Source organism: Heloderma suspectum, chromosome 5 (assembly GCF_057233095.1).
Source record: "Heloderma suspectum isolate Gila_16-S chromosome 5, 16-S_ref, whole genome shotgun sequence".
Lineage (NCBI taxonomy): Eukaryota > Metazoa > Chordata > Lepidosauria > Squamata > Helodermatidae > Heloderma > Heloderma suspectum.
In genome coordinates, this window is record NC_139462.1 from 104232466 (window position 1) to 104254767 (window position 22302).

The 22302-nt window shown below is 43.0% G+C and overlaps 1 protein-coding gene across 5 annotated transcripts in view; it reads left to right on the forward strand.

The window, feature by feature from the left end:
* Nucleotides 1–22302, forward strand: part of ARAP2 (ArfGAP with RhoGAP domain, ankyrin repeat and PH domain 2) — a 165651-nt gene that overhangs the window by 124358 nt on the left and 18991 nt on the right. For 3 of the 5 annotated variants that reach the window (XM_084856963.1, XM_084856964.1, XM_084856962.1), the window contains exons 25-28: nt 2297–2371; nt 3705–3822; nt 7896–8024; nt 14626–14765. In XM_084856963.1, the coding sequence (XP_084713089.1) occupies nt 2297–2371; nt 3705–3822; nt 7896–8024; nt 14626–14765 (462 nt within the window). Of the gene's footprint in view, nt 1–2296; nt 2372–3704; nt 3823–7895; nt 8025–11294; nt 11463–14625; nt 14766–22302 lie in introns of those variants that run through there. The other 2 variants (XM_084856965.1, XM_084856966.1) reach the window with 2 other exon arrangements.

A 22302-nucleotide genomic window follows, 5' to 3' on the forward strand; every position in this document is an offset into this window, starting at 1 on the left:
TCTGGGAGTGGGCATGTTGCACTTGTGTTGCATGCTGGAATGCCCAACTCTTCGTCTGTCTGGTATTTTAATTGCACTCTTTTCCCATCACTTAAATATTTTCTTAAGATGTAAAATAGAAACAGCACAGATGTCTTGTGAGTTTCGAGGGGCTTTTAACAATTTTACGATGTGGCAGACAGTATTCTGAGGTGTCAAACCATATCTCTGCACTAGAGGGTTGTCAAGTTTATTTCAGAGGTGTCTCCCTAAAAAGTGAAGAAAACAGACGATCCTTCCCAAGTTTAACTAAGATAAAGCGAAAATGACTCACTTGGTCTTTTTTATGCTTGTTCTGAAAAAAGGAGGCAAGCTGTTCAGTGAAAAAATTAGGTGTGGGGCTAAAAGTCCAAGCTCATGTAACTAAGGCCTCCTTCTCACTGACATAATAAACTTGTACCATTTTGAACTACAAGTGTGTGGAGGCACATTTCCTCCATAAAATAAATCAATCCTTGCATAGAGACGACTAGCATGTCAGGAAGAGGGATCTCGCCTAGCCCTTTCCCTAGCATTCTAGCGTTTATGTCGAGGGGAACTTTTTATATGAAGAAACGTTAAATCATGTGAGCCCCTACCTGCGGTCTGGAGTGGTATAGCTGAGACACAGGTTCTCAGTGAGGACTAGGCCTAAGGTGTGTGTGGAGGCGGCACATTGTTTATTTTCCTATTTGTCTAAATGGGCAGGTCGCTCAAAGAGGAGTTAGCACTGTTTCTGGGGTTCCCACTGTTCACATTTGGACCATGAATTTACTCAGCTAAAAGAAATCCTGGTGTATCACAAATGGCTGTTTTAAAAAAAGAGAGATTATAGTTTTGGAGAAATTTTGTTTAATGAGGTTTCTAATTATGATTGTTATTCTGGTGGCCCAGAGAGAAAATGTAAAAAGAAACCACCTTCAGTGAGTTTAGCTCTTCAAAGCTGTAGGATTTTACAAATGCATTTTGCTTAATTAGGATGGGTACGAAAACCAAGATATCTCTGCCTCCAATCCAGACAGTTCCTTGCAAAGCAGTGGGCTGGATGCCTTCTCCTTCATATGGTTCACAGTGTCTATGTTCATGCACTTTCCCTATTCCTCTCCTCCAGCATGAGTGCAAGGAGGAGAGGGAAGCTGTTGCTTCTAGTTTTGATTCACCATCATTTCATCTAAACCCTAAACATTGGTTAATCTTGACTATAGTGAGTTCACACACACCTCTATGCATTGAAAGAACGTGGGCCATGGGCCCACGCAAGCCAGCCCTACCCCCCACTGCTGACACACCCAGTGGCTCCACCGCTCTGCCCACCATGTGTTTGGAGCATATTGGAAGGGACACTATATACATACTGATGTAGGGGTGTAGAACTCCTCCACGCAAGGAGGAAAGCTGGCCCAACTGAGGTTCCACCTCATGTGGAGGAACTATATGCACATACATTGGTTTGTGTGTACATCCTCTTATGACATGTTCAAATGCCCAAGGGTATGGCAGCTGGTCACGTCGGGGAGCATGGCTGCTGGGTGCTTCAGTAATGAGGGGCAGGGCTCACCTACATGACCCTGCAACTTCTTTTGCATGTTCTTTCAGTCGTGGTGGGGTCAAGTGGACCCATTCACATGCTTTGCAACTCATTGTTTGAAGTTCTCTTGTTTCAGATGAGCCATACCTAAAATTAACCACCTGTTGTCAGGTGTGAACAAGCTCTGGTTCATCAAAACGGAAGCTAAACCTTTGGAACTCCTCCTTGTGGCTGTGTCACCGGGGGATGGCAAGTGCCTCCCCAAGGCTTGCCTGGGCTTATTCCCATCATGATCAAACTTGATGGATCACGATGTCCAAACACAGGCCCTGTCAGCCTGTGACAGAATCGGAGAACCTGCTGTTGAATATGGTCTTGGGGTTGGCCTTAGTAGCATGATCAAAAGAAGACAGTTTTCTGCCGATTTGCATTCAGCCCGTAGCCTTCGGGGTCAGTTGCTGGGATCTGAAAATGCGAAGGCTGTTTGAATTTTGGAAAGTAAAGGCGACTTGGGATATGATTACTTCCCACCTGTCATTAAAAATGTTTTGTTGTTGTTGTCTGGTGGACAGAAGCAAAAACGATGGGCTCAGTCCAGTCTGCCCTGCCCAAGCAAGAGGGCACCAGTGAGGGTGGAGGGTTGTTGTACAGCAGTCCCACACGTGATGGAGGAGTGCATGCAGAAGGAGGAGAGAAGAGACTGGATCATATCCTTAATGTTTTATTTTTGTACACTGCCTTTGACTCTAGGTTTCCCAGGCTGGAGACTTGCTAATTGAAGTTTATGTGGAAAGAAAGGAGCCAGACTGCAGCATTATAATAAGGGTTTGGATGTCTTTTTTAAAAAACAGCTATTTTTCTATACACTTAAAACACTTCAAAAGAATTGTCTGTTTTTTTTAAAGCATAGGCATATTTAATTTTAAATGTATATTAATCAAAGTGAGTTCCATTGTAAGTGTGTTTATATCTGTGTGTTTCTTTTAAAAATTACTTACATTTTACCTTCTTGGTAAAATCATTATTTCAATCATTATTGAAATTGGTAGAGCATGGTTCTTATCCAGCATGGAAGCACATACGTTGTATACCTAATCCCCAGTCAAATTTGTAAGAGTTTCATCTTTGCCAGCCTAGCAACTTTATTGGTGATAGCACCCATCACTTGTTGGGGTGGGGGGCGGAAGAAAAGAAAGCAGGGGAGACTGAATCTAGCCCCCTTTCTGCTCTACTTTCCCCTAAGCATTTGATTTGAGCTATTGCATGCACAGCCTTAACTATCACAAAATGTTCTAGTCATGGGAGCTTTGGTGGGGAGCTATTGTTTGTGCATGCAATTACCACACAGCCCTGGCTGGATTGAGATACATTATCTATTCCTCATATCACTTAAAGAGAAAGCTGCAGCATAATGACAGTTTTATGGAATATCAGTTTTGGAAGTGTAATTTCTTTTACTCCCACAGTACACAGAGATTAACAATTACCCAGTGATTGCTGTGACTACCTAACAGTACAAGGTCACTTAAATGTTCCTCCTCCTGATGCCATTATTATGAGCCAGGAGGACTTTGCTTTGCTGAAAAGCCTCAATTCATTGCTCCTGATAATTGAGATTTCTGGTGCGCAGTTCTAATACCACTTTTGGAACTGGATCCTTTGCTCCGGTTTTCATATGCAACAGAGTGGTGGTGGAGGGGAATTTAAGCACCTGCCTTAACCAAGTACGGAGAGAGGCTTTGTGGTGATCAGTTTCATTATAATTTCAGACAGCAGGTAATGGGTCAGCAAGACCTGGAAAATATAAATAAAACAAGTCTGTCTTGTTTTGTGACTTTTTTTTCATTCAGACTTTTAGAAATATTAAATAAGCTCTTGAAAGGGAAGACATGGGGCAAAATGCTTTCAGCAGCATCCCTCTCTATTTTTCTAAAGTAATATGAATCCTTCCCAATCTCTTCTTGCACAGTTAATGATGACTTGGCTGGGAATGTGATAAATAATGAATGGATTCACAGAGTTAGATTTTTGCAATTGTCCTTACAAAAGGAGTTGGACGGTTTTTCCTCCTATGATTGAGAGCATAAAACTCTAGCACAAATTAGAATCTCATGGCCTCTTTGAATGATGCCTGAGCTATTTGTGATTTTCAAAACAGGTATCGCCAATGATGGAGGCAGAAGAGTTGACTAATGACATATTGGGGATAAAAAACATCACACCCCACAAGGATGATGTGTGGGCTACGTTTGAAGTGATTGAAAATGGAGAGCTAGGTTAGTGACCTTCCTCTTTTGGGATTGTTGTTGCATATTTATGTTTATCTATTCTTTGCCATTTTCTTTGCAGAGAAAACCAAGGTAGCTTTAAAAATAATAGTAATCCATAAAACTGTTCCAGTTAATATATATATTAAATCTAAAAGTAGCATTGAGAGCTGCTTTAGGGGCACACCATGGGGAGATTTCAGAAGAGGTCCAATCTTGATCCCTTCTCTGTGACAGCCATGATTTATAGGTAACCTCAGACCATGTCCATCCTCTGCTCAGTAGCAGTTTGGGGTCATTAGCACAAAGCAGCTAAAAGCATGAAGGGTTTTTCCCAATCCATCTCCTTCATTTGTCTGTTAAAATCAAAATCTAAAAGCCGTACTGGACAAGATGCCGTTCATGCAATGAGCAATTGTGTGAACGGCTTTTAAAAAGTAAATAGCTAGTGTACCCCCCCCCCAATTCAGATCAGGGGGTAGGGAGGCTTTAACCCCTTGCCCCTGCTATTCTCTTGATCTAGACTGACAGGTGGGGGGAATGACATGGAGTGATGCCTGCAATTTGCATTGGAAGAAAATCTTCCGTTAGGGTGCATGGGCATCTTTCTTTGAATGCTGATTGGAACTGGAGCCGGGGGGGGGAGGGGTTAAACCCCCTACCCCTCCAACCCCAGGGTTCTAATCCAGCCTAGAGCCCTTGTTCCTACTATTTCCTTTTTAAAACTACTCGTTCAATAACTATTTGTGTGAACAGCATCTTGTCTTGTCACGCCCAACCCTAAAATGGAAGTTCTTTCTCAGTCACTTATACCAAAGACTTGGAGAGGCAAGACCTGACTGGATCCTGGCAAACTCAAAAGATCCAAGGAGCTTGACTGGCTTTGTATCCATAAAGAACATGCACCATTTTAAGTTCAGTTAAACATATCCTGAGAAGAAACGGGCAGGAAGAGAGGGGGTAACTTAGCTGAAAGACAGAGAAGGGTGAGGAGGAAGGGAAATGGATACAGTTTTGTTCCTGAGGAAGATGAGAAACTTTCAGCAAATTCATTAACAGAACTGTTTGAGAGAGAAAGCATGGATGGAATTCTCAGAACAAAAGATAGTTGATGTCTTTGGCCTCATTTGTACTGAGGTGATCTAATCTGTGTCTCGACTGTACCATACTTCTGATGACAGGACTTGAATTCTCAAATATATATCTATATCTATACACATGGAAACCAGCATGTCAGGGATAAGACTACGGTAGAACAATTCTCTGTAACATGCCAGCATTTTATGTAAAGTGGCGGGGGTGTATGTGTTGGTATTAGTGCTGGTATGGAGCCACATTTAATCCTGTGAGCCCCACCTGCATTCTGAAGTGGTATGACCCTGGTGAGATGACCTTCCAGGTGAAATTCAGTTCATCGTAGTCTGCTTTTCAGCAACTTTAATATTTTTTGAACAAAAAGCTCTCTCTTCAAATTGGAATTTGTTTAACTGGCTGAAACCAAATTCTGAGAAGACAAGTATATTAAAATCTTACATTTTCAAGAATGCAATTTCCTTCTGATATTTATTGCTGGATTGGAACAAATAGTTCTCTCACTGTTTACTGGCAAGCATATAATGACCTTGGGAGCAGAATAATGGGATATGTAAGTTTGACAGCTCGATGTCTGAAATATTGGAACTGAAATATTAAAGATCAACTAAATTATTTACATATGGAGCTGCCAAAATAATTGGTAAAATTATCTAGCCGTATACAGGGGGCTTGCTATAAAAATGGGATCTGTAGTATATAATTTTTGTTGTAATTTCTATATGATGGATAGTTTGCAAATGAGGTATGTTGCCAGTAAAATAGCTAATGCGTTTCAATAGAATGATTTATGTACCGTATAATCCATTATGACAGATGGTCTTCAACGTAACTATAAATAAAGCAGTAGGTGTTTGCTCTGGGAGCACACACAGTATTGGTGGATGGGCCTTGTTTTTGCTGCCTTTTTCTCCTGAAGCTTTTGCTTTAAGGTGGAACTGAAGCTAGACCATTATCTTGGTATAAGAGTTCATGTTCATTAGAACACAATACAGCCTTTGGAGGAAAGGTGTACTAAAGGTTAAACAAAATCATCTTGAGGATCTCCTCCTTCATTTAAAAAGGCAATTACTCTTGCAATGTTGATGCCCCCTAAGCTGGAAATTTCCCATCCCCTTGCTGTAAAGCAGCCTCTTCCAACCTGGTGCCTTCCAGATGTGTTGGACGACAACTCCCATCATGGAAGTTGTAGCCCAGCACATCTGGATGGCACCAGGTTGAGGGCGGTTCCTGTAAAGCTTTACAAGTCATGGCTTTGTGGGGGTGCTGCCGTCCCATAATGAGTGTCATTGTCCACCCCACCCCCAGCAGACACTGGTGATATGGGGTGGGACTGCACTGTGTAGAGAGGATTTGTCAGCATTGGAGAACCTGGGGAAGCCTTGTGGATTTTGCTGGTATCTCTGTGCAAGAGTAACATGTGCTTGACTTCTAATACGAATTCATTTTGACATGAGCCCTGTTTGAACATTGCAACTTGGACAACTACATGGCATGGAGAGTGGGGCCATGCCTGCTGGTCCCATCACTGCATCCTTTGCTAGCCCTGCCCCCCACTTTCCATGCATTGGAGTGGGGGGAGGTCTGAAGAGGGGAGCTCAACCTGCATAGGCTCCTCACACGATGCCGAGAACCCTATGCAATCAGGGTTCTCAATCATGCGGGAAGCCTATGTAGGTAGCGCAGGCTTCCCTCTTCTCTTCTTCCCCTCCAGCACATCAGGGTAATTCAGCCGCGGGGCTCCACCAAGTATGCCGGCTGTCATTTTAAATATCCATGGGTTGTTTTAGGGTTGTGGGTGGTTTAACCACCACAACAACCCCACCTTGCCAGGTTCGCACTACACAAGCTGCAGTGTGCCCCCGCCACAGCTTTCATATTTAAAATGGCATCCAGCACACATCACCATGGGTGAATTAACCTGTGGTGGCTTGTTGTAACATGTGAACAGGCCCGTTGACAGTACTGGGGGGGGCAACAGAGACAGGAATCTAAGAGCCCTGCTGGATCAGACCACAGGCCTGTAGTCCAGCATTCTGTTCCCACTGTGGCCAACGAGCACAATGGAGGGGTCAGGGCCAGTGAGTCTGAATAGGGCCACGTTGTGGTACACATGATTTCTTTCCATGTGTGTTTCATGTGATGATTTGTAAATCAACAAAAATGCAATCAGGGGAGATTCAAAGGTTGCATTTGTAGTGGGCCTTCACACACTTCAAAGTCCCAACATACCTGGAGTCAGGATTATGCCTGGGAGAGAATGACAGGCAGGGGAAGCAATGCTGTTATTTTCTGGACTCCATACTTTAATATTTTCTGATTTTTAAGTGCACGATTTCTGTCTCAATTACTCCATGTTCATTCAAGGTTATAGGTACATGATCCTCTCTATCACTAATGGTTCATCTAATCCTATAAAGAAGGGAATGATTTTACTTGGGGCTGAATCATTTTTATGCACTGTATTAACCTTTTTTGTTTCAAACGTGTATGCTGGTGTAGACAGTTTTTAAATAGAAAAGTGGTCTATACGTTTTATACTCAAGCAGCTCAGATGTTAATTCTGCTTTGATAGATGTAATAGTGTGATGTATATAGCTCCATTTGGTCAGAATATGGAATCTTCTCTCAGGCATTTGGTAGCATATAATGAGTCTCATGATTGTCTCTGGCTAATTGTTTTAATTTGTTTTAGATATATGTTGTTGTTGTGTGTGTTATTTGTTTTATGTCAATATGTGAATGGTTTTTATATCTTATATAAAGTATTTTAATGGTTCTAATTTTTGTGAGAGCACCCAGAAAGCTTCAGCTATGGGGTGGTATAGAAATGTAATAAATGAAATGAATCTAAGTTCTGTAAAAAAGCAAGATTCACAGTGAAAAATGCAGCTCATGAAAATTAAGAAAGTAATATGATCTAGATCACAAATAAGTTTTTTTCTGGATTTCTCTCTATCTCTCCCTCCCTTCCCCCTCTCCCCCCCCAGAACGCCCTTTACATTATACTGAGAATGTTCTAGAACAAATTCTTCATTGGAGCTCTTTGCCTAACCCCAGCAGTGCATATCTTGTAATAAAGAAGTTCCTGACAGCAGATGCAATGAAATTGTGCAACGGTATGTAGAGAAGTTGATTTCCATTTTTAAAGAATGCAATACGTCTTGTCACTAGCACCAAAGACCTGCATTTCTTAACTCTAGTTGAGCTTTCAAGTTTCAAAGAGGTTCCAATGAGATAAGTGAATTGTGGGACCATTGGAGTGAAGCCATAATCCTGCCATATAATCTCCTAGGACAGATAAATTAACTGCAGAACACTACAGAAGATTGTTTTGTTTTGTTTTAAATTGTGAGAAACCCCTAATCTTAATACCATATAAATATATGCAACAAGGAGATACGTCTGAATCTTAGGAAGAACCAGACTTTATTTGAGTAAATCAGGGAAGGATCCTTCAATGCTCCAGTATTCAAGACTACTATCTTGGTTAAATAAAGACACAGGCAGGTGCCTTATAGCAGGTCAGATTATGTTTGCATCAGGGCTGGCTGGCTGGTGACTCAGCCAAAACTCGAACTGTGCTATCCGAGGTGCTGAAAGGTGTTGAACTCATTTGGGGGATACGGTTCAGTACCTTGGATAGTGCCATTAGAGCTTTGGCTGGTGGTAACTAAAAACCCAAATGGAATCACCGCCTCTCCGCAACTGGTGTCCATCTAGCCCAGTCCTGTCAATTCTGAGTGGCAGGGCAGCAGCTCTCCAGGAACCCAGGCAAAGGTCTTTCACATCACCTACCTGGAGATGCCAAGGATTGAGCCTTAGCCCTTCTGCATGCAAAGCAGTTGCTCCCCCACTTAGCTACGGCACCTCCCCAACTGGTGGAGGCAAAACACCAGCTTTCAAGATCTGTATAAAATATTAGGATTGAGGTTGAAGTGATGAAGTGAACTGATGCAGTGCTCCTTCTGACCCTCCTTGGAGACCTTTTTTTTTTAAATCTAGGGGAAAGATCATGAAAGGGGGAATATCTATATATTTGTAATACAGGCTCTCTGCCTATGGAAATCCTGGGAGTCTCAACATGGGGAGGGCAGAGTAGGAGAAGGGCTCTCCTGATGGCAAGGGGTCCCTGTATTTTCAGAGAAATAGCCTTCCCTTAAACCACAAAAACACCAGTGTGCACTGCTCTAGAACCTCAGCAAATGGGCAGGGTGGGAGCAGAATGAGAAGAAAGCTCTGCTTTCTTTCTGCTCAGATGATTTTGGTGAACTGCCAAAAGGATCAGAAGTGAATCCTTGGAATTCACCCTTCCTTTCCTGGATGCCCCCCCCCCCCCTCCAATTTCTTTCCAGGTCCCATCGTCTATATGCATACCTCTATTCCTTGCATCAGGGGCTGAGAAAAATGAGAGGTCATGAAGGATGCAAAGGAAGGAAAAGCAGGCCCAGTAGAAGCAGAACTCTTGGGTCTATCTTGTTTTTTTACATGGCATGCCTGTGGATATGATTCATCAGGCTTACATGAATTAACAGAACAATCAGACAGTGACCTCATGATTTGGTGGGATATCCAGCACTGGAAACAAATTGCGGCTGGATCTTGTGTTGAACGTGCCCTGGACTTGGCCTGAGAATGGAAAGTTACCTGTTTCCTCAGTGTGTATTAATAGTTTAAATTGGGGAAGTGTTTCCACATCTTGTCCATAAGTGTGACAGTACACAAGGTAGACAGAGTTATAGAAAGGGGTGGCTTTAGAAGACCTTGTGCTAAAGCCATGAAGCAGGAGAGATGTGGTCTAATAAAAATGTGCTCATTAAGGTATATGTGTGCATGGACGGACAGACGGACAGACAGACACACACACACACTCCTGGTGCCCTCCAGCTGTTTTGGACTTCAACTTCCATCATCCTCAGACAGCATGGCCAACGGTCAGGAATGCTGGGAGTTGTAATTTAAAGCATCTGGACAGCGCTTGGTTGGGGAAGGCAGCATTAAGGTCTTGCTAGATAGATATACTCTTTGATGGGTGCAGAGCAGTATCTGAAGAAGCGTCCTGTTTAGCTTTAGGATATCCTATGGAGATCTGTGGCACAATTGTTAAAAGCCGTGAGTTGGTCAAGGGGGTGGTGGTGGAAAACAACAACATTAAAATGGTGATGGTGGTTGGAGATCAGTGAGCTCTTCTGTCCACTGTGACACCTTCCATGAAAAGAAGTTCAGTGTTGATGCTGTTGAAATGTGAAATCATCTCATAGATTACATAGAAGCATGTGGAGAAGGAATTTATTCAACTCCTGTATTTAGAACTGTTTAATTGCATATCAACACCTTTTAAAAACAGAAACCTAGCTGTAGAGCTCTTACCATTGCTAATATTAGACCCAGGCCGTAAGGGTTGTAAATGAACCAGTGGTGTGATTCAGTATTGAGGCATGTGTTCATGTGGCATGAAAATGCTTGACTTTGGTTGCGCCATGACCATTAGCACATTTGGGCAACTTCATCCATTCCTCAGGATTTGATATGATCAGTTCAATGCTCACATTTTGTGAAAAGCCAAGATTTGTGAATCGAGGGATAGTGTTATAATAGCTGGCAGAATCTAAATCATTTTAAGAATGTCTTTGAAACTGTCAGCAGGATTGACTTGGATGTCCTAAATCACTGAACCTGCTATGGTGCAAATCCTGCTTTATATACATTTTTAAGAGGCAATAAAGTTAGATATAGGCATGATGAGCAAGATAGATATCAAATGTTTTTAAGGAACATGTCAACGAAATGGTTTTTCTGAAAGACTCAGCGTTGGGGAGGATGGATCTTGATAGAAATGCTGTCGATGCTCCCAATATATCTGGATTCAGATAAAAGCTTCAGGGTCTTGTAATGCTAGCCCCTAAAGAACCTTTATGAGCCCCTTCAGCTCTTTTCCAGCTCCAGTTTTGAAATATGGGCTGGAGAAGAATTCCCGGCTCCTCACACCTTCTCTGTCAGCCCTCAGTTCCCAATCCAGCCCTCCCCCTTCCCTTTAAAGACTTGCCAGCCCAAAGTGTGAACTGCAGCAGCAAGTGGGGAGAAGGAAGGGGCGAGGCCTCCCCCACACCACCACTTCGGTGTCCTGGCAGGTCCAGACCTCCCTCCTCTCCTCTCCTGGCATGCTGTGGCTGCTGCTCCCACTACAGGCTGGCAAGTCTTTATAGGGGAAGGGGAATGGAATTATGGTTTCTGAAGAGGATGCTTTTGAGATCAGGGAGGGGTGGTGACATCTTAGATTGTCTCAGAATATAAACTTGGGTGATTTCCTTCTCTCTCTCTCTCTCTCTCTCTCTCTCGCTCTCTCTCTCTGTCTCTCTCTCTCTCTCTTTTTAAATAACTCACTTCAGACATGAGCAGGGGGAGCTCACCCATCACTAGCTCCTGGGTGAACTTGATCTTTTTCAAGGTTTGCAGGCCAAAATTTGGTGGGCTATTTCACACCAACATGTGAACGTCAGCCTATAGCAACCATACCAGTGTGCAGGAAATCTGGCACATTCTGATGCCACGTCTCTCTATCCAAAAACTGGGTGGCCATTCTTAAAGGTGGGTATTGAAAACAAACTTGAAAAACATACACTGCTGTTGCCAGCTGAGAAAAGTAATTGCAGCGGACAGGGGAGCAGCAACAGGGGAGAGGGCTTTCTCGGTGGTGGCTCCCCGTTTGTGGAATAATTTACCTGACAAAGCCCGCCTGGCGCCAACATTGTCAACTTTTTGGCGCCAGGTTAAAACTGCCCTCTTTTCTCAGGCATTTGGCAGCTTAGAATGAGCTTGATTGTCTGTGGCTGATTGGTTTTGTTTTAGATGTATGTTGTTGCGTGTGTTATTTGTTCTATGTTATTACGTGAATTGTTTTATATTTTATATAATGTATTTAATGATTTTTAATTTTTGTGAACCTCCCAGAGAACTTCAGCTATGGGGCGGTATAGAAATATAATAAATTAATGAGATGAATGAATGCATCGCATGTAAATAAAAAATTATTATTGCAACCTGTAGGCACAATCCAGCCAACGTTAAGGACATTTAAATCCCATTCAGAGCCAAAAGGAGGGGTAAAAACAAAAACCAAGGACATTAAAAATTGCAACATGTGATTAATTCAATTTCTTTGGAATCAAAGTGTTTGTCAGGGTGGAAACTGAGCCCAGAGAGCCCCAGAGCAGTTCTGATTCTGAGGAGGAACAGCCATCTGTGGGAGTGGAGCCAGCTCATCCCTCACAGGCTCAGCACCTGGCAGAGATTCCTCCTGCCGGCATTCCAGAGATAGATAGTGACCCAGGTAGTTAGGGAGTGCGGGGGGGGGGGGGCTTCTTAGATGCTCGACGCAGACGCAAAGAGTGACGAGCGATGGAGGGCACGGAAAGGAGGCGTAGCGCCCGTTTGGCACGCAAGCAACGGCCGCCTCCCATGGACCCAAGGGAAAGAGCGAGGATCTCTCCCTTGCCCATAAGTTCTGGGTCTTCAGGTGACTCTCTTTCAAACGGGGATCAACTGCCTGCCTGAAGCATAGTCCACGCTGCTGTTTCTTTGCTTTAGCCACTGGTGATTAGCATCTGAAAGAGTCATTAAGCTGTAATGGGATTAAAGCTTTGAAAAGAATTCCCTTTCGTTTGTGTCTTGAGTTGGCTATTGGAATCTACTGAGAGAGGCCGCCAAGGCGTTCCTGACAGTGTTTAACTTAGTTATTCCATTCCCTTTGCCTCTGTCTGAGCAAATGCCTTCTAAATCCATCACAATGGACCCTCTGATTCCAGCATTACTGCTCCATCTATTAACACTGATAACACCTTAAAAATGGGATCTAAAAAGGAAATAATGAAAGTAAATCAAATGTGATTTCACTGTCAATTTGTTTCAAGTAGAGCTGGCATCTTTTCAGGAGCTTTTAGCTGCTATTGACTCCTGAAAGCAAACAGTGCTCATCTCTGTGTGGATGTAGGTGAATACAGGTAGCTCAAGCGGCAGGCAAATACAATGATGCAGCCACATAATTATTTATACCAAATGGATGGACTGCTTTTATTCCATTAATTGAAATACGTTTATCCTGCCCTTTGATCTATAGAAACAAGCCAGGATCATCAACCATGGTTTGAAGCTGGCTTGTTTCAATAAACCATACACTAACAACAGTTTATCTGGGTTTGGACAAACCATGTTTAGTTCAAAACAGAAGCAAATATGGCACTGATGTGCAAAGGAAGAGAGGGAAGGGAGAATACATCATGCACATTAATGTTAAAATATAGTTTAGTGTTATGTGCAAACACAGCCAATGACCAGGTTCAGATGTAGCATTAAACTATGGTTTGGTGTTATGTGCACAAGCCTTAGGCTCATGCTCTCTCCCCTTCCCTATTCCTATCTGGTGCAGCCATCAGGAGGAGATTGATAGCTCTCACTTCCATTGTCAGTTAAGTGTATCATTATACCCAAACCCTAAGTGTGGTCCGTTTTAATTATGGTTTGGGGAAACAAGCCAATTTTATAAACCATGGTTTGAAGTTAGCTTCTTTCAGAAAACCACAGTTACGACTAACCATAGTTTGTCTAGGTTTGGAATTAATGATAAACTGCTGGTCATTAAATGAAATGGAAATGAAAGTTTCCAGTCTCCTCACAGCCACATTGGAGAAGTGGGAGAGGGAGCTGATGAGCCCCAGGCTTCTTCATGAAACACTAAGCCACGCTTTACTGTTGCATCCAAATAAGGCTAATGTTTGACCATGATTTAGCTTGTTGTCATAACCCAGTTTAAGATTCCAAACATACATCGAAACCTGGATTTACATTACCAAACTAATACCTGCCCCCATAGGGTTGATCTCAGAGGGCATGTATATTTACTTTTATATGTATTTCTTTTTAAAACAGGATACCTTACTTTCAGAGTTGGCATCAAGGGTGGGTATGGTTGGGCACCTACCGAGGGCCTGCACCCCAGCAGAGGCCCACTGACGAGAGCCCCCTGAAGCTGCTCCTCCTCTTTCCCATTGCAGTCTGCCTGTTCACCTGCCTCTCACTCTGGCCCAGCCAATGGCGTTGAGAAGGAGGAGGAGTAAATGCTTCTGCCTACTTGCTCTCTGGTCGCTGTCTGTCAAGCAAGCAAGTGGTAGCAATTATGAGAGAGGGGATGGGGAGCAAGAGCAGCTGGTGACTGGCCCTGGGAAAGTAGAATAACTGAGGGATGGCACTGACAGTGTCTCGCCCAAGGCCCCCCCCAAAACCTGGAACTGGCACTGCTCACTTTTCTTAATAAATTAATCCCGCTATAGAGAGAAATACCTGCTGTTCACCATGCAAGCAGAGAAGCTGAAGAGATGAAAAATAATAACCTTACCTCTTCTTCGTTTGACCAGACTTGACACTTGACCAGGGTTAATGAAAACAGTTCCACATCCTGGTTTGTGGCCAAGCCTTAACTAGGTCTTTGGTATCCAGGTGTAATGTTTAACCATGGTTAAAGGGGTGGGGGAATCCCCTGCATGACCATTATGTCTACACAGGGCTGCAAAGTCCAAAATAAATGGAAGCAGTCAAATTATTTTAATTCTTTTGTTTTCTGTTTGTGCCGATTAATGTTTAGAATGTGTAAAATTCAGTACTCCATATAGTATTTTAAAAACAAGACAAACTGTGAACCAAATGCTCTTTTTATCATCTTGACAGAGAAGAATACAAAAGGCACTGTAAAAGCCAGCTATCTGAAATACAAAGAAGAGCCATCCAAATTACTGTCTGGAAATAAGTTTCAAGACCGTTATTTTGTTTTGCGGGAAGGAAATCTCCTCCTTTACAAGGATATGAAGGTATAAATGCTTATATTGAGCCCTTTTAAATCATGAACAATTATGCTTAAATAGCTTCCCTTTTACGTAGGGTTTGACAACTGACACTGGAGGCTTTTTGTTCTGCTTGCCTGTGTGGAAAGTTGGAAAACAATCTGGTTTATGCCAATAGGATAAGTAAAAAATAAAAGTTTAAAATGAATGTATTCTTGCTTTGTGCAACAAGGTACTTTAATGTAGCATTTAATTCAAGCACACTTGACAAGTAAATGTAGAATGTATTGCCAACACTTTTAATAGGGACCTCACTTATTTGTGGAGCTTGAATAGTCTGTTTGTTTAAGTAGTTCAGGCAGCAAAGAACTATTGCTTTATTCCATGCTCGCTGTATATTGGCATTGTCAATGAGCCTCTTGGAGCTAAAGCGTGAGATAGGCAAGGACCTAATCTGATAAAATTATGTTGTTGGATCCAGACAAGAAGGGAAGCGATAGCAGGAGAAAAGGAAGGAGGGAAGTGTTCCACATCAATTCGGCAGTGAAATCCAGTTGCATTATATGTTGAGAAGCAAGGACAGAAGAAGCAGGAATCTCTACGATAGCAGGTTTTAAGGAAGACAGAGAAGTGTGCAGATAGCCACTTTGTAGAGTTGTACAGTATTGTAGAGTTGGAAAAGGTGCAGAAAAGGGCATTCAAAATGATCAAGGGGCTGGAGCAACTCCCCTTTCAGGAAAGGTTACATCTGGGGCTGCTAAGCTTAGGAAAAAGGCACATAAGGGAGAGAGATAATTTGTTGTTCAGTCGTTCAGTCGTGTCCGACTCTTCGTGACCCCATGGACCATAGCCACGCCAGGCCTTCCTGTCCTGCGCTCTCTCCCGGAGCGTGCTCAAGTTCATATTCATTGCATCCGTGATGCTATCTAGCCATCTCATCCTCTGCCGTCCCCTTCTCCTTTTGCCTTCAGTCTTTCCCAGCATCAGGGTCTTTTCCAGGGAGTTTTCTCTTCGCATTAGGTGGCCAAAATATTGGAGCTTCAGCTTCATTATCTGTCCTTCCAATGAGCACTCAGGGTTGATTTCCTTTAGGATGGACTGATTTGACCTCCTTGCAGTCCAGGGGACTCGTAAGAGTCTTCTCCAGCACCACAGTTCGAAAGCATCAATTCTTCGGCGCTCAGCCTTCCTTATAGTCCAGCTCTCACAGCCATACATTACTACTGGGAAAACCATAGCTTTGATTAGACGGACCTTTGTCGGCAAGGTGATGTCTCTGCTTCTTACTATGCTGTCTAGGTTGGCCATAGCTTTCCTCCCAAGGAGCAAGCGTCTTTTAATTTCATGGCTACAGTCACCGTCTGCCGTGATCTTGGAGCCCAAGAAAGTAAAATCTGTCACTGCTTCCATTTCTTCCCCTTCTATATGCCAGGAAGTGATGGGGCCAGATGCCATGATCTTCGTTTTTTTAATGTTGAGTTTCAAACCAGCTTTTGCACTCTCCTCTTTCACCCTCAACAAGAGGCTCTTGAGATCCTCTTCGCTTTCTGCCATTAGGGTGGTATCGTCTGCATATCGGAGGTTGTTGATAATTCTCCCAGCAATCTTAATTCCGACCTCTGATTCATCCAACCCGGCATTTCTCATGATGTACTCTGCATATAAGTTAAATAAGCAGGGTGACAATATGCAGCCTTGTCGTACTCCTTTCCCAATTTTGAACCAATCGGTTGTTCCATGTCTGGTTCTTACTCTTGCTTCTTGACCCTCGTACAGGTTTCTCAGGAGACAGGTAAGGTGGTCTGGTACTCCCATCACTTTCAGAATTTGCCACAGTTTGTTGTGATCCACACAATCAAAGGCTTGAGCGTAGTCAATGAAGCAGAAATAGACGTTTTTCTGGAATTCTCTTGCTTTCTCCATGATGCAGTGAATGTTGGCGATTTGATCTCTAGTTCCTCTGCCTCTTCTAAACCCAGCTTGTACTTCTGGTAGTTCTCGGTTCGCATACTGCTGAAGCCTAGCTTGTAGGATTTTGAGCATCACCTTGCTGGCATGTGAAATGAGCGCAATTGTGCGGTAGTTTGAACACTCTTTGGCGTTGCCCTTCTTTGGAATTGGAATGTAAACTGACCTTTTCCAGTCTTGTGGCCACTGTTGAGTGTTCCAGATTTGTTGGCATATTGAATGCAGCACTTGAACAGCATCATCTTTTAGGATTTTAAATAGCTCGGCTGGAATACTGTCATCTCCGCTAGCTTTGTTGTTACTAATGCTTCCTAAGGCCCACTTGACTTCACTCTCTAGGATGTCCAGCTCAAGTTCAGTGACCGCACTATCATGGCTATCAGGGACATTCAGATCTTTCCTGTATAGTTCTTCTGTGTATTCTTGCCACCTCTTCTTAATCTCATCTGCTTCTGTTAGGTCCCTGCCTTCTTTGTCCTTTATCATGCCCGTCTTTGCACAAAACGTTCCCTTGAGATCTCCAATTTTCTTGAAGAGATCTCTAGTCTTTCCCATTCTGTTGTTTTCCTCGATTTCTTTGCATTGTTCATTTAAGAAGGCCTTCTTGTCTCTCCTTGCTATTCTCTGGAACTCTGCATTCAGTTGGGTATATCTTCCCCTTTCTCCCTTGCTTTTCGCTTCCCTTCTTTCTTCACCTACTTGTAAAGCCTCATCAGACAGCCACTTGGCTTTCTTGCATTTCTTTTTCTTTGGGATGGATTTCGTTGCTGCCTCCTGAACAATGTTACGGACCTCCGTCCATAGTTCCTCAGGCACTCTGTCTATCAGGTCTAATCCCTGAAATCTATTCCTCACCTCCACTGTATATTCATCAGGGATATGATTTAGGTCATACCTGAACGGTTTAGTGGTTTTCCCGACGTTCTTCAATTTAAGCCGAAATTTTGCAAGAAGCAGCTCATGATCTGAGCCACAGTCAGCTCCAGGTCTTGTTTTTACTGACTGTATGGCGCTTCTCCATCTTTGGCTGCAAAGGACATAATCAATCTGATTTCGATATTGACCATCTGGTGACGTCCATGTGTAGAGTCGCCTCTTGTGCTGTTGGAAAAGAGTGTTTGCTATGATCAGCATGTTCTCTTGGCAAAACTCTATTAGCTTTTGTCCTGCTTCATTTTGTACACCAAGGCCATGCCTGCCTGTTATCCCGGTGATTTCTTGACTTCCTACTTTAGCATTCCAATCCCCTATGATGAAGAGGACATCTTTTTTTGGTGTTAGTTCTAGAAGGTGTTGTCGGTCTTCATAGAACCGATCAACCTCAGCTTCTTCGGCCTCAGTGGTTGGGGCATAGACTTGAATTACTGTGATGTTGAATGGTTTGCCTTGGATTCGTACTGAGATCATTCTATCATTTTTAAGATTGTACCCCAGTACTGCTTTTCCCACCCTTTTGTTGACTATGAGTGCTACTCCATTTCTTCTAAGGGATTCTTGCCCACAATAGTAGATATGATGGTCACCTGAATTAAATTCGCCCATGCCTGTCCATTTTAGTTCGCTGATTCCCAAGATGTCGATGTTCAATCTTGCCATCTCATGTTTGACCACCTCCAGCTTACCTTGATTCATTGATCTGACATTCCAGGTTCCTAAACAATATTGTTCTTTACAGCATCGGATTTTCTTTTCACCGCCAGACACATCCACAGCTGAGTGTCCTTTCGGGTTTGGCCCAGCCGCTTCACTCTTTCTGGCACTACTTGGAAATACCCTCTGCTCTTCCCCAGTAGCATATTGGACACCTTCCGACCTGAGGGGCTCATCTTCCGGCATCATATCTTTTAGCCTTGTGATACGTTCCATGGGGTTTTCTTGGCAAGAATACTGGAGTGGGTTGCCATTTCCTTCTACAGTGGACCACATTTTGTCAGAACTCTCTGCCATGACCTGTCCATCTTGGGTGGCCCTGCACGGCATAGCTTATGGCTTCACTGAGTTACGCAAGCCCCTTCGCCACAACAAGGCAGTGATCCATGAAGGGGGAGAGAGATAATAGAGGTGTACAAAATCATGTGGAGAAAGTACATGGGGAAGTTGTCCTCTCTATCTCATAATACCGGAACCTGGGGTCATCCCATGAAGCTGAATGGTGGGAGATTCAGGACAGATAGAAGGAAGTATGTCTTCATCCAGCACGTAGTGAAACTATGGAATTCGCTACTAACACAAGAGGTAGTGATGACCTCAACTCGGACAGCTTTAAAGGGGGATTAGCCAGTCACCAGTCAGATGCTTGCTTGCTTATTTATTTATTTATTTCATTTCATTTCTATACCGCCCAATAGCCGAAGCTCTCTGGGCGGTTCACAAAAATTAAAACCAAACACACAATAAAACAATTTAAAATATATAGAACATTAAAACCACTTATGGGAAGCCCACAAGCAGGACATAAGGGCAATAGGCTTCTTCTGCAGTTGTTCCCCACCAGCTGGCATTCAAGAGGCATGCTGCCCCTAAACGCGGAGGTAGGGATGCTGGATAAATTTGAGGCGGACTAAAATAAGCTCAGATTTCTAAGAATCCAACCTGCGCAATCCTCTGCGAACCGACCTCCTCGGGCCGCGTGGAGTCTGTGGACTTTCAGATTTTTTAAAAACTTTCCTGAAATGTACTCCTATGTATTAGTAGGAAAATATGCAAGTTTCTGCTGAGACTAGTAAATATACACAGGGAAATATTGAATGGAATGGGGGACAATACACTAAATGTCATGCACTAAGATAAATTCTGTAAATTGTTGCGAACTCTCTTATGGAATCATTTGTGGATTTTTTCCACCTAAGCCTAAAAAATTGAATCCGTGTGTGAGCAGATGACAGAACAAGAGGTGCCTGACAATCCATGAAACACAGACAGAGTGGATTTTATACAGTCTGTACATCCCTACCTGGAGGTAGCATGTAGCCATCACCGCTTATAGTCGCTGATAGCCTTACCCTCAGTGAATTTGTCTAATCCCCTTTTAAAGCCATCTAAGTTGGTAGCCATCAACAAGCAAATAGGCAGAAGGTTGACCACTCTGTTGACTGGTCAAAGGTAGATGCCCTTGTATTTACATATGGGATGACGAATCCAGAGGCCTCCTGTGACCTCTCAGTGACATCCTTATATAGTCTGTGGCTCAAGAGAATGGTAGGCTCTCAGCCCTCAAGGGCTTCTCAATTCACATGTGACAATTAACTGATTTAGGGTGCAATCTTAAGCATGTTTAGACAGAAAAGTGTCCCGCAGCTCCCAGCATTCCCCAGCCAGCATGGTTGGCTGGGGAATGCTGGGAGCTCTAGGACTTTTTCCTGTCTAAACATGCATAGGATTGCACTTCTAAAGTATAATTATTTGTGGTGTTCCTTGATTTTTTGTTTGTTTTGTTAGCAATATTTCACCAGAATGTGTTGACTTGTATACCTTTCATTAAAAAAGCCCTACAAAACAAAGTGAAATCTCTTCTGTCTTTCCCAAGAAGATAACCTTAAAAAAAAAGCTGGGCAGTAAAGTATAATGGTATTTATTTTATTTTTTTTATTATTAAATTTATTAATCGCTCATCTGGCTGGTCACCCAGCCACTCTGGGCGATGTACAACATACAATAAAAACAGTTTAAAACAATAAAATTCTACAATAAAAACATTTCCTAAAATACCCTAACCCACCCCAAATGCCTGCCTGAACAACAGCGTTTTTAATGCACGACGGAAACTCATTAAAGAGGGGGCATGACGGAGTTCCCTAGGGAGGGAGTTCCAAAGAGTGGGGGCCACCACAGAAAAGGCCCTCTCCCTCGTCCCCACCAGTCTAGCTGTCCTGGCTGATGGAACAGAGAGAAGGCCATCCAAGGCTGATCTTGTTAAGCGGCCTGTCTGGTGCTGCTGGAGGTGCTCCTTATGATAGGCTATTAAGTATTTCCCCCAAAAAATTCTATTTAGTACTGTAATTAAAAGTGGCACATTGGTGAGTATAAATTGGCACCTTTAAAATGAATGCACATGTAATTGTGTGCATGATTGAAGTCCCAATTAGCAATTGGCAAGTGTTTATCTTAAGTTGCATTAATTTTGCACTTTTTACCATTAAACAACTCCCATTCAAAACATTTTGCTTAAATGTTCCACATTCATTTGCGCGCACATTAGAAAAAATGCCAGAAAGGTATTTTATTAGCAGTAAAACAATGAAAACATTTTTAAAAACATAGAAGCAGAAAATGCTCCACTCCCAAATATCTGAATCATGTAGTATTCCCATGTCATTTAAGGACAAAATCTTGCAAAGAACTTGGGGCTGCCCTCTGTCAAGTCCCCCCTCCTCTCTCTAATTTAACTTACTCCAAGCTCTAATGTCAGTCTGCTGTTGTATACTTCCCTGCTCGTCTTCCGCATTACTGGGTTGTCCTGCATATAGTAATGATGTCAGGATAACAGACTAATTGATTATGAACTGGATATTGCAGAAGGGTGATCTCAACTCAGGGGTGCCTTTTTTGGTGGCATCGCTACCAAATTCTTTGTAATGTGTGGTTCTACTCTAAGGACGCAATCCTATGAGGATAGTCGGCCGCCTCTGGACTTGGAGGTGGCCAACTGTCCAATGAAGGGTGGGCGGGGCACGGAGGGGATCCTCTCCTCCATTCTCCGGCTGCACTGCATTTGCAGCTAGACAGCTGATTTCCGCTGTCTAGCCAGGGTGTGTTGGAGCGGGTGGGGGGAGAGAGACCAGATGGCACATAAGAAACGTTGTAACGACGCTTGCATGGTCCCCTCCTCACCCCAGGAATGCCCCCTTTTTGCCTGCTCCATGCTGCTCTTGTCAGTGTGGAACCAGGGACAAAACACACTGCTTACGAGGCGGCAGGGGACGAGAGTGAGGTTTCTGGGAACTGAGCTTGGAGCCCTAGCTCCAAGCTCAGTTCCCCAAAACCAAAAAATCCTGTGGCCATCTAGACACTGTCTCGTGGCCATAGGATTGCGCCCGAAGAATTCCATGTGGGCAGAGGTCTATTTTAAAAAAATATTCTTGTCTTTGTTTAAATTTCTGTTCTGTCCTAGCCTGAAGACGCAGGGTGTATTGTATTATTTATAGGCCATTACATATCAATAAAGACATTATATACCACTCCCTTGCCCTCTCGTTCCCCTTTTTATTTGTTCTATGTTTCTTTATCTCCCCTCCCCCCATAATTAATAGCTTGTTTCAAACATACCAGTGCAAATCATCCAAAACAGATGATGTCAGCAAAGGTGTTATGTTTATTTCATTATACACAATATTACATTTAATTGCCTGAAAATGCGATATTACATTGCTAAGCTTATCATTTAAGAAAACTTGTTCAGTTGTGCATACCTAGATTAATAAGTACATTTCTTTTGCTTGAATGGACACTTTTATTACTGTGGCAGAATTGGGTTAGGAATGATTTCTGAAACATTGTAAGGCCAATTAGAAACAAAATACCAAGTGCAAAAAAGGGAACTTTGAACTGAGCTATATTTGCCTAAAAGTCCCATGATGCTCCTCAGCTGCCATTCTGA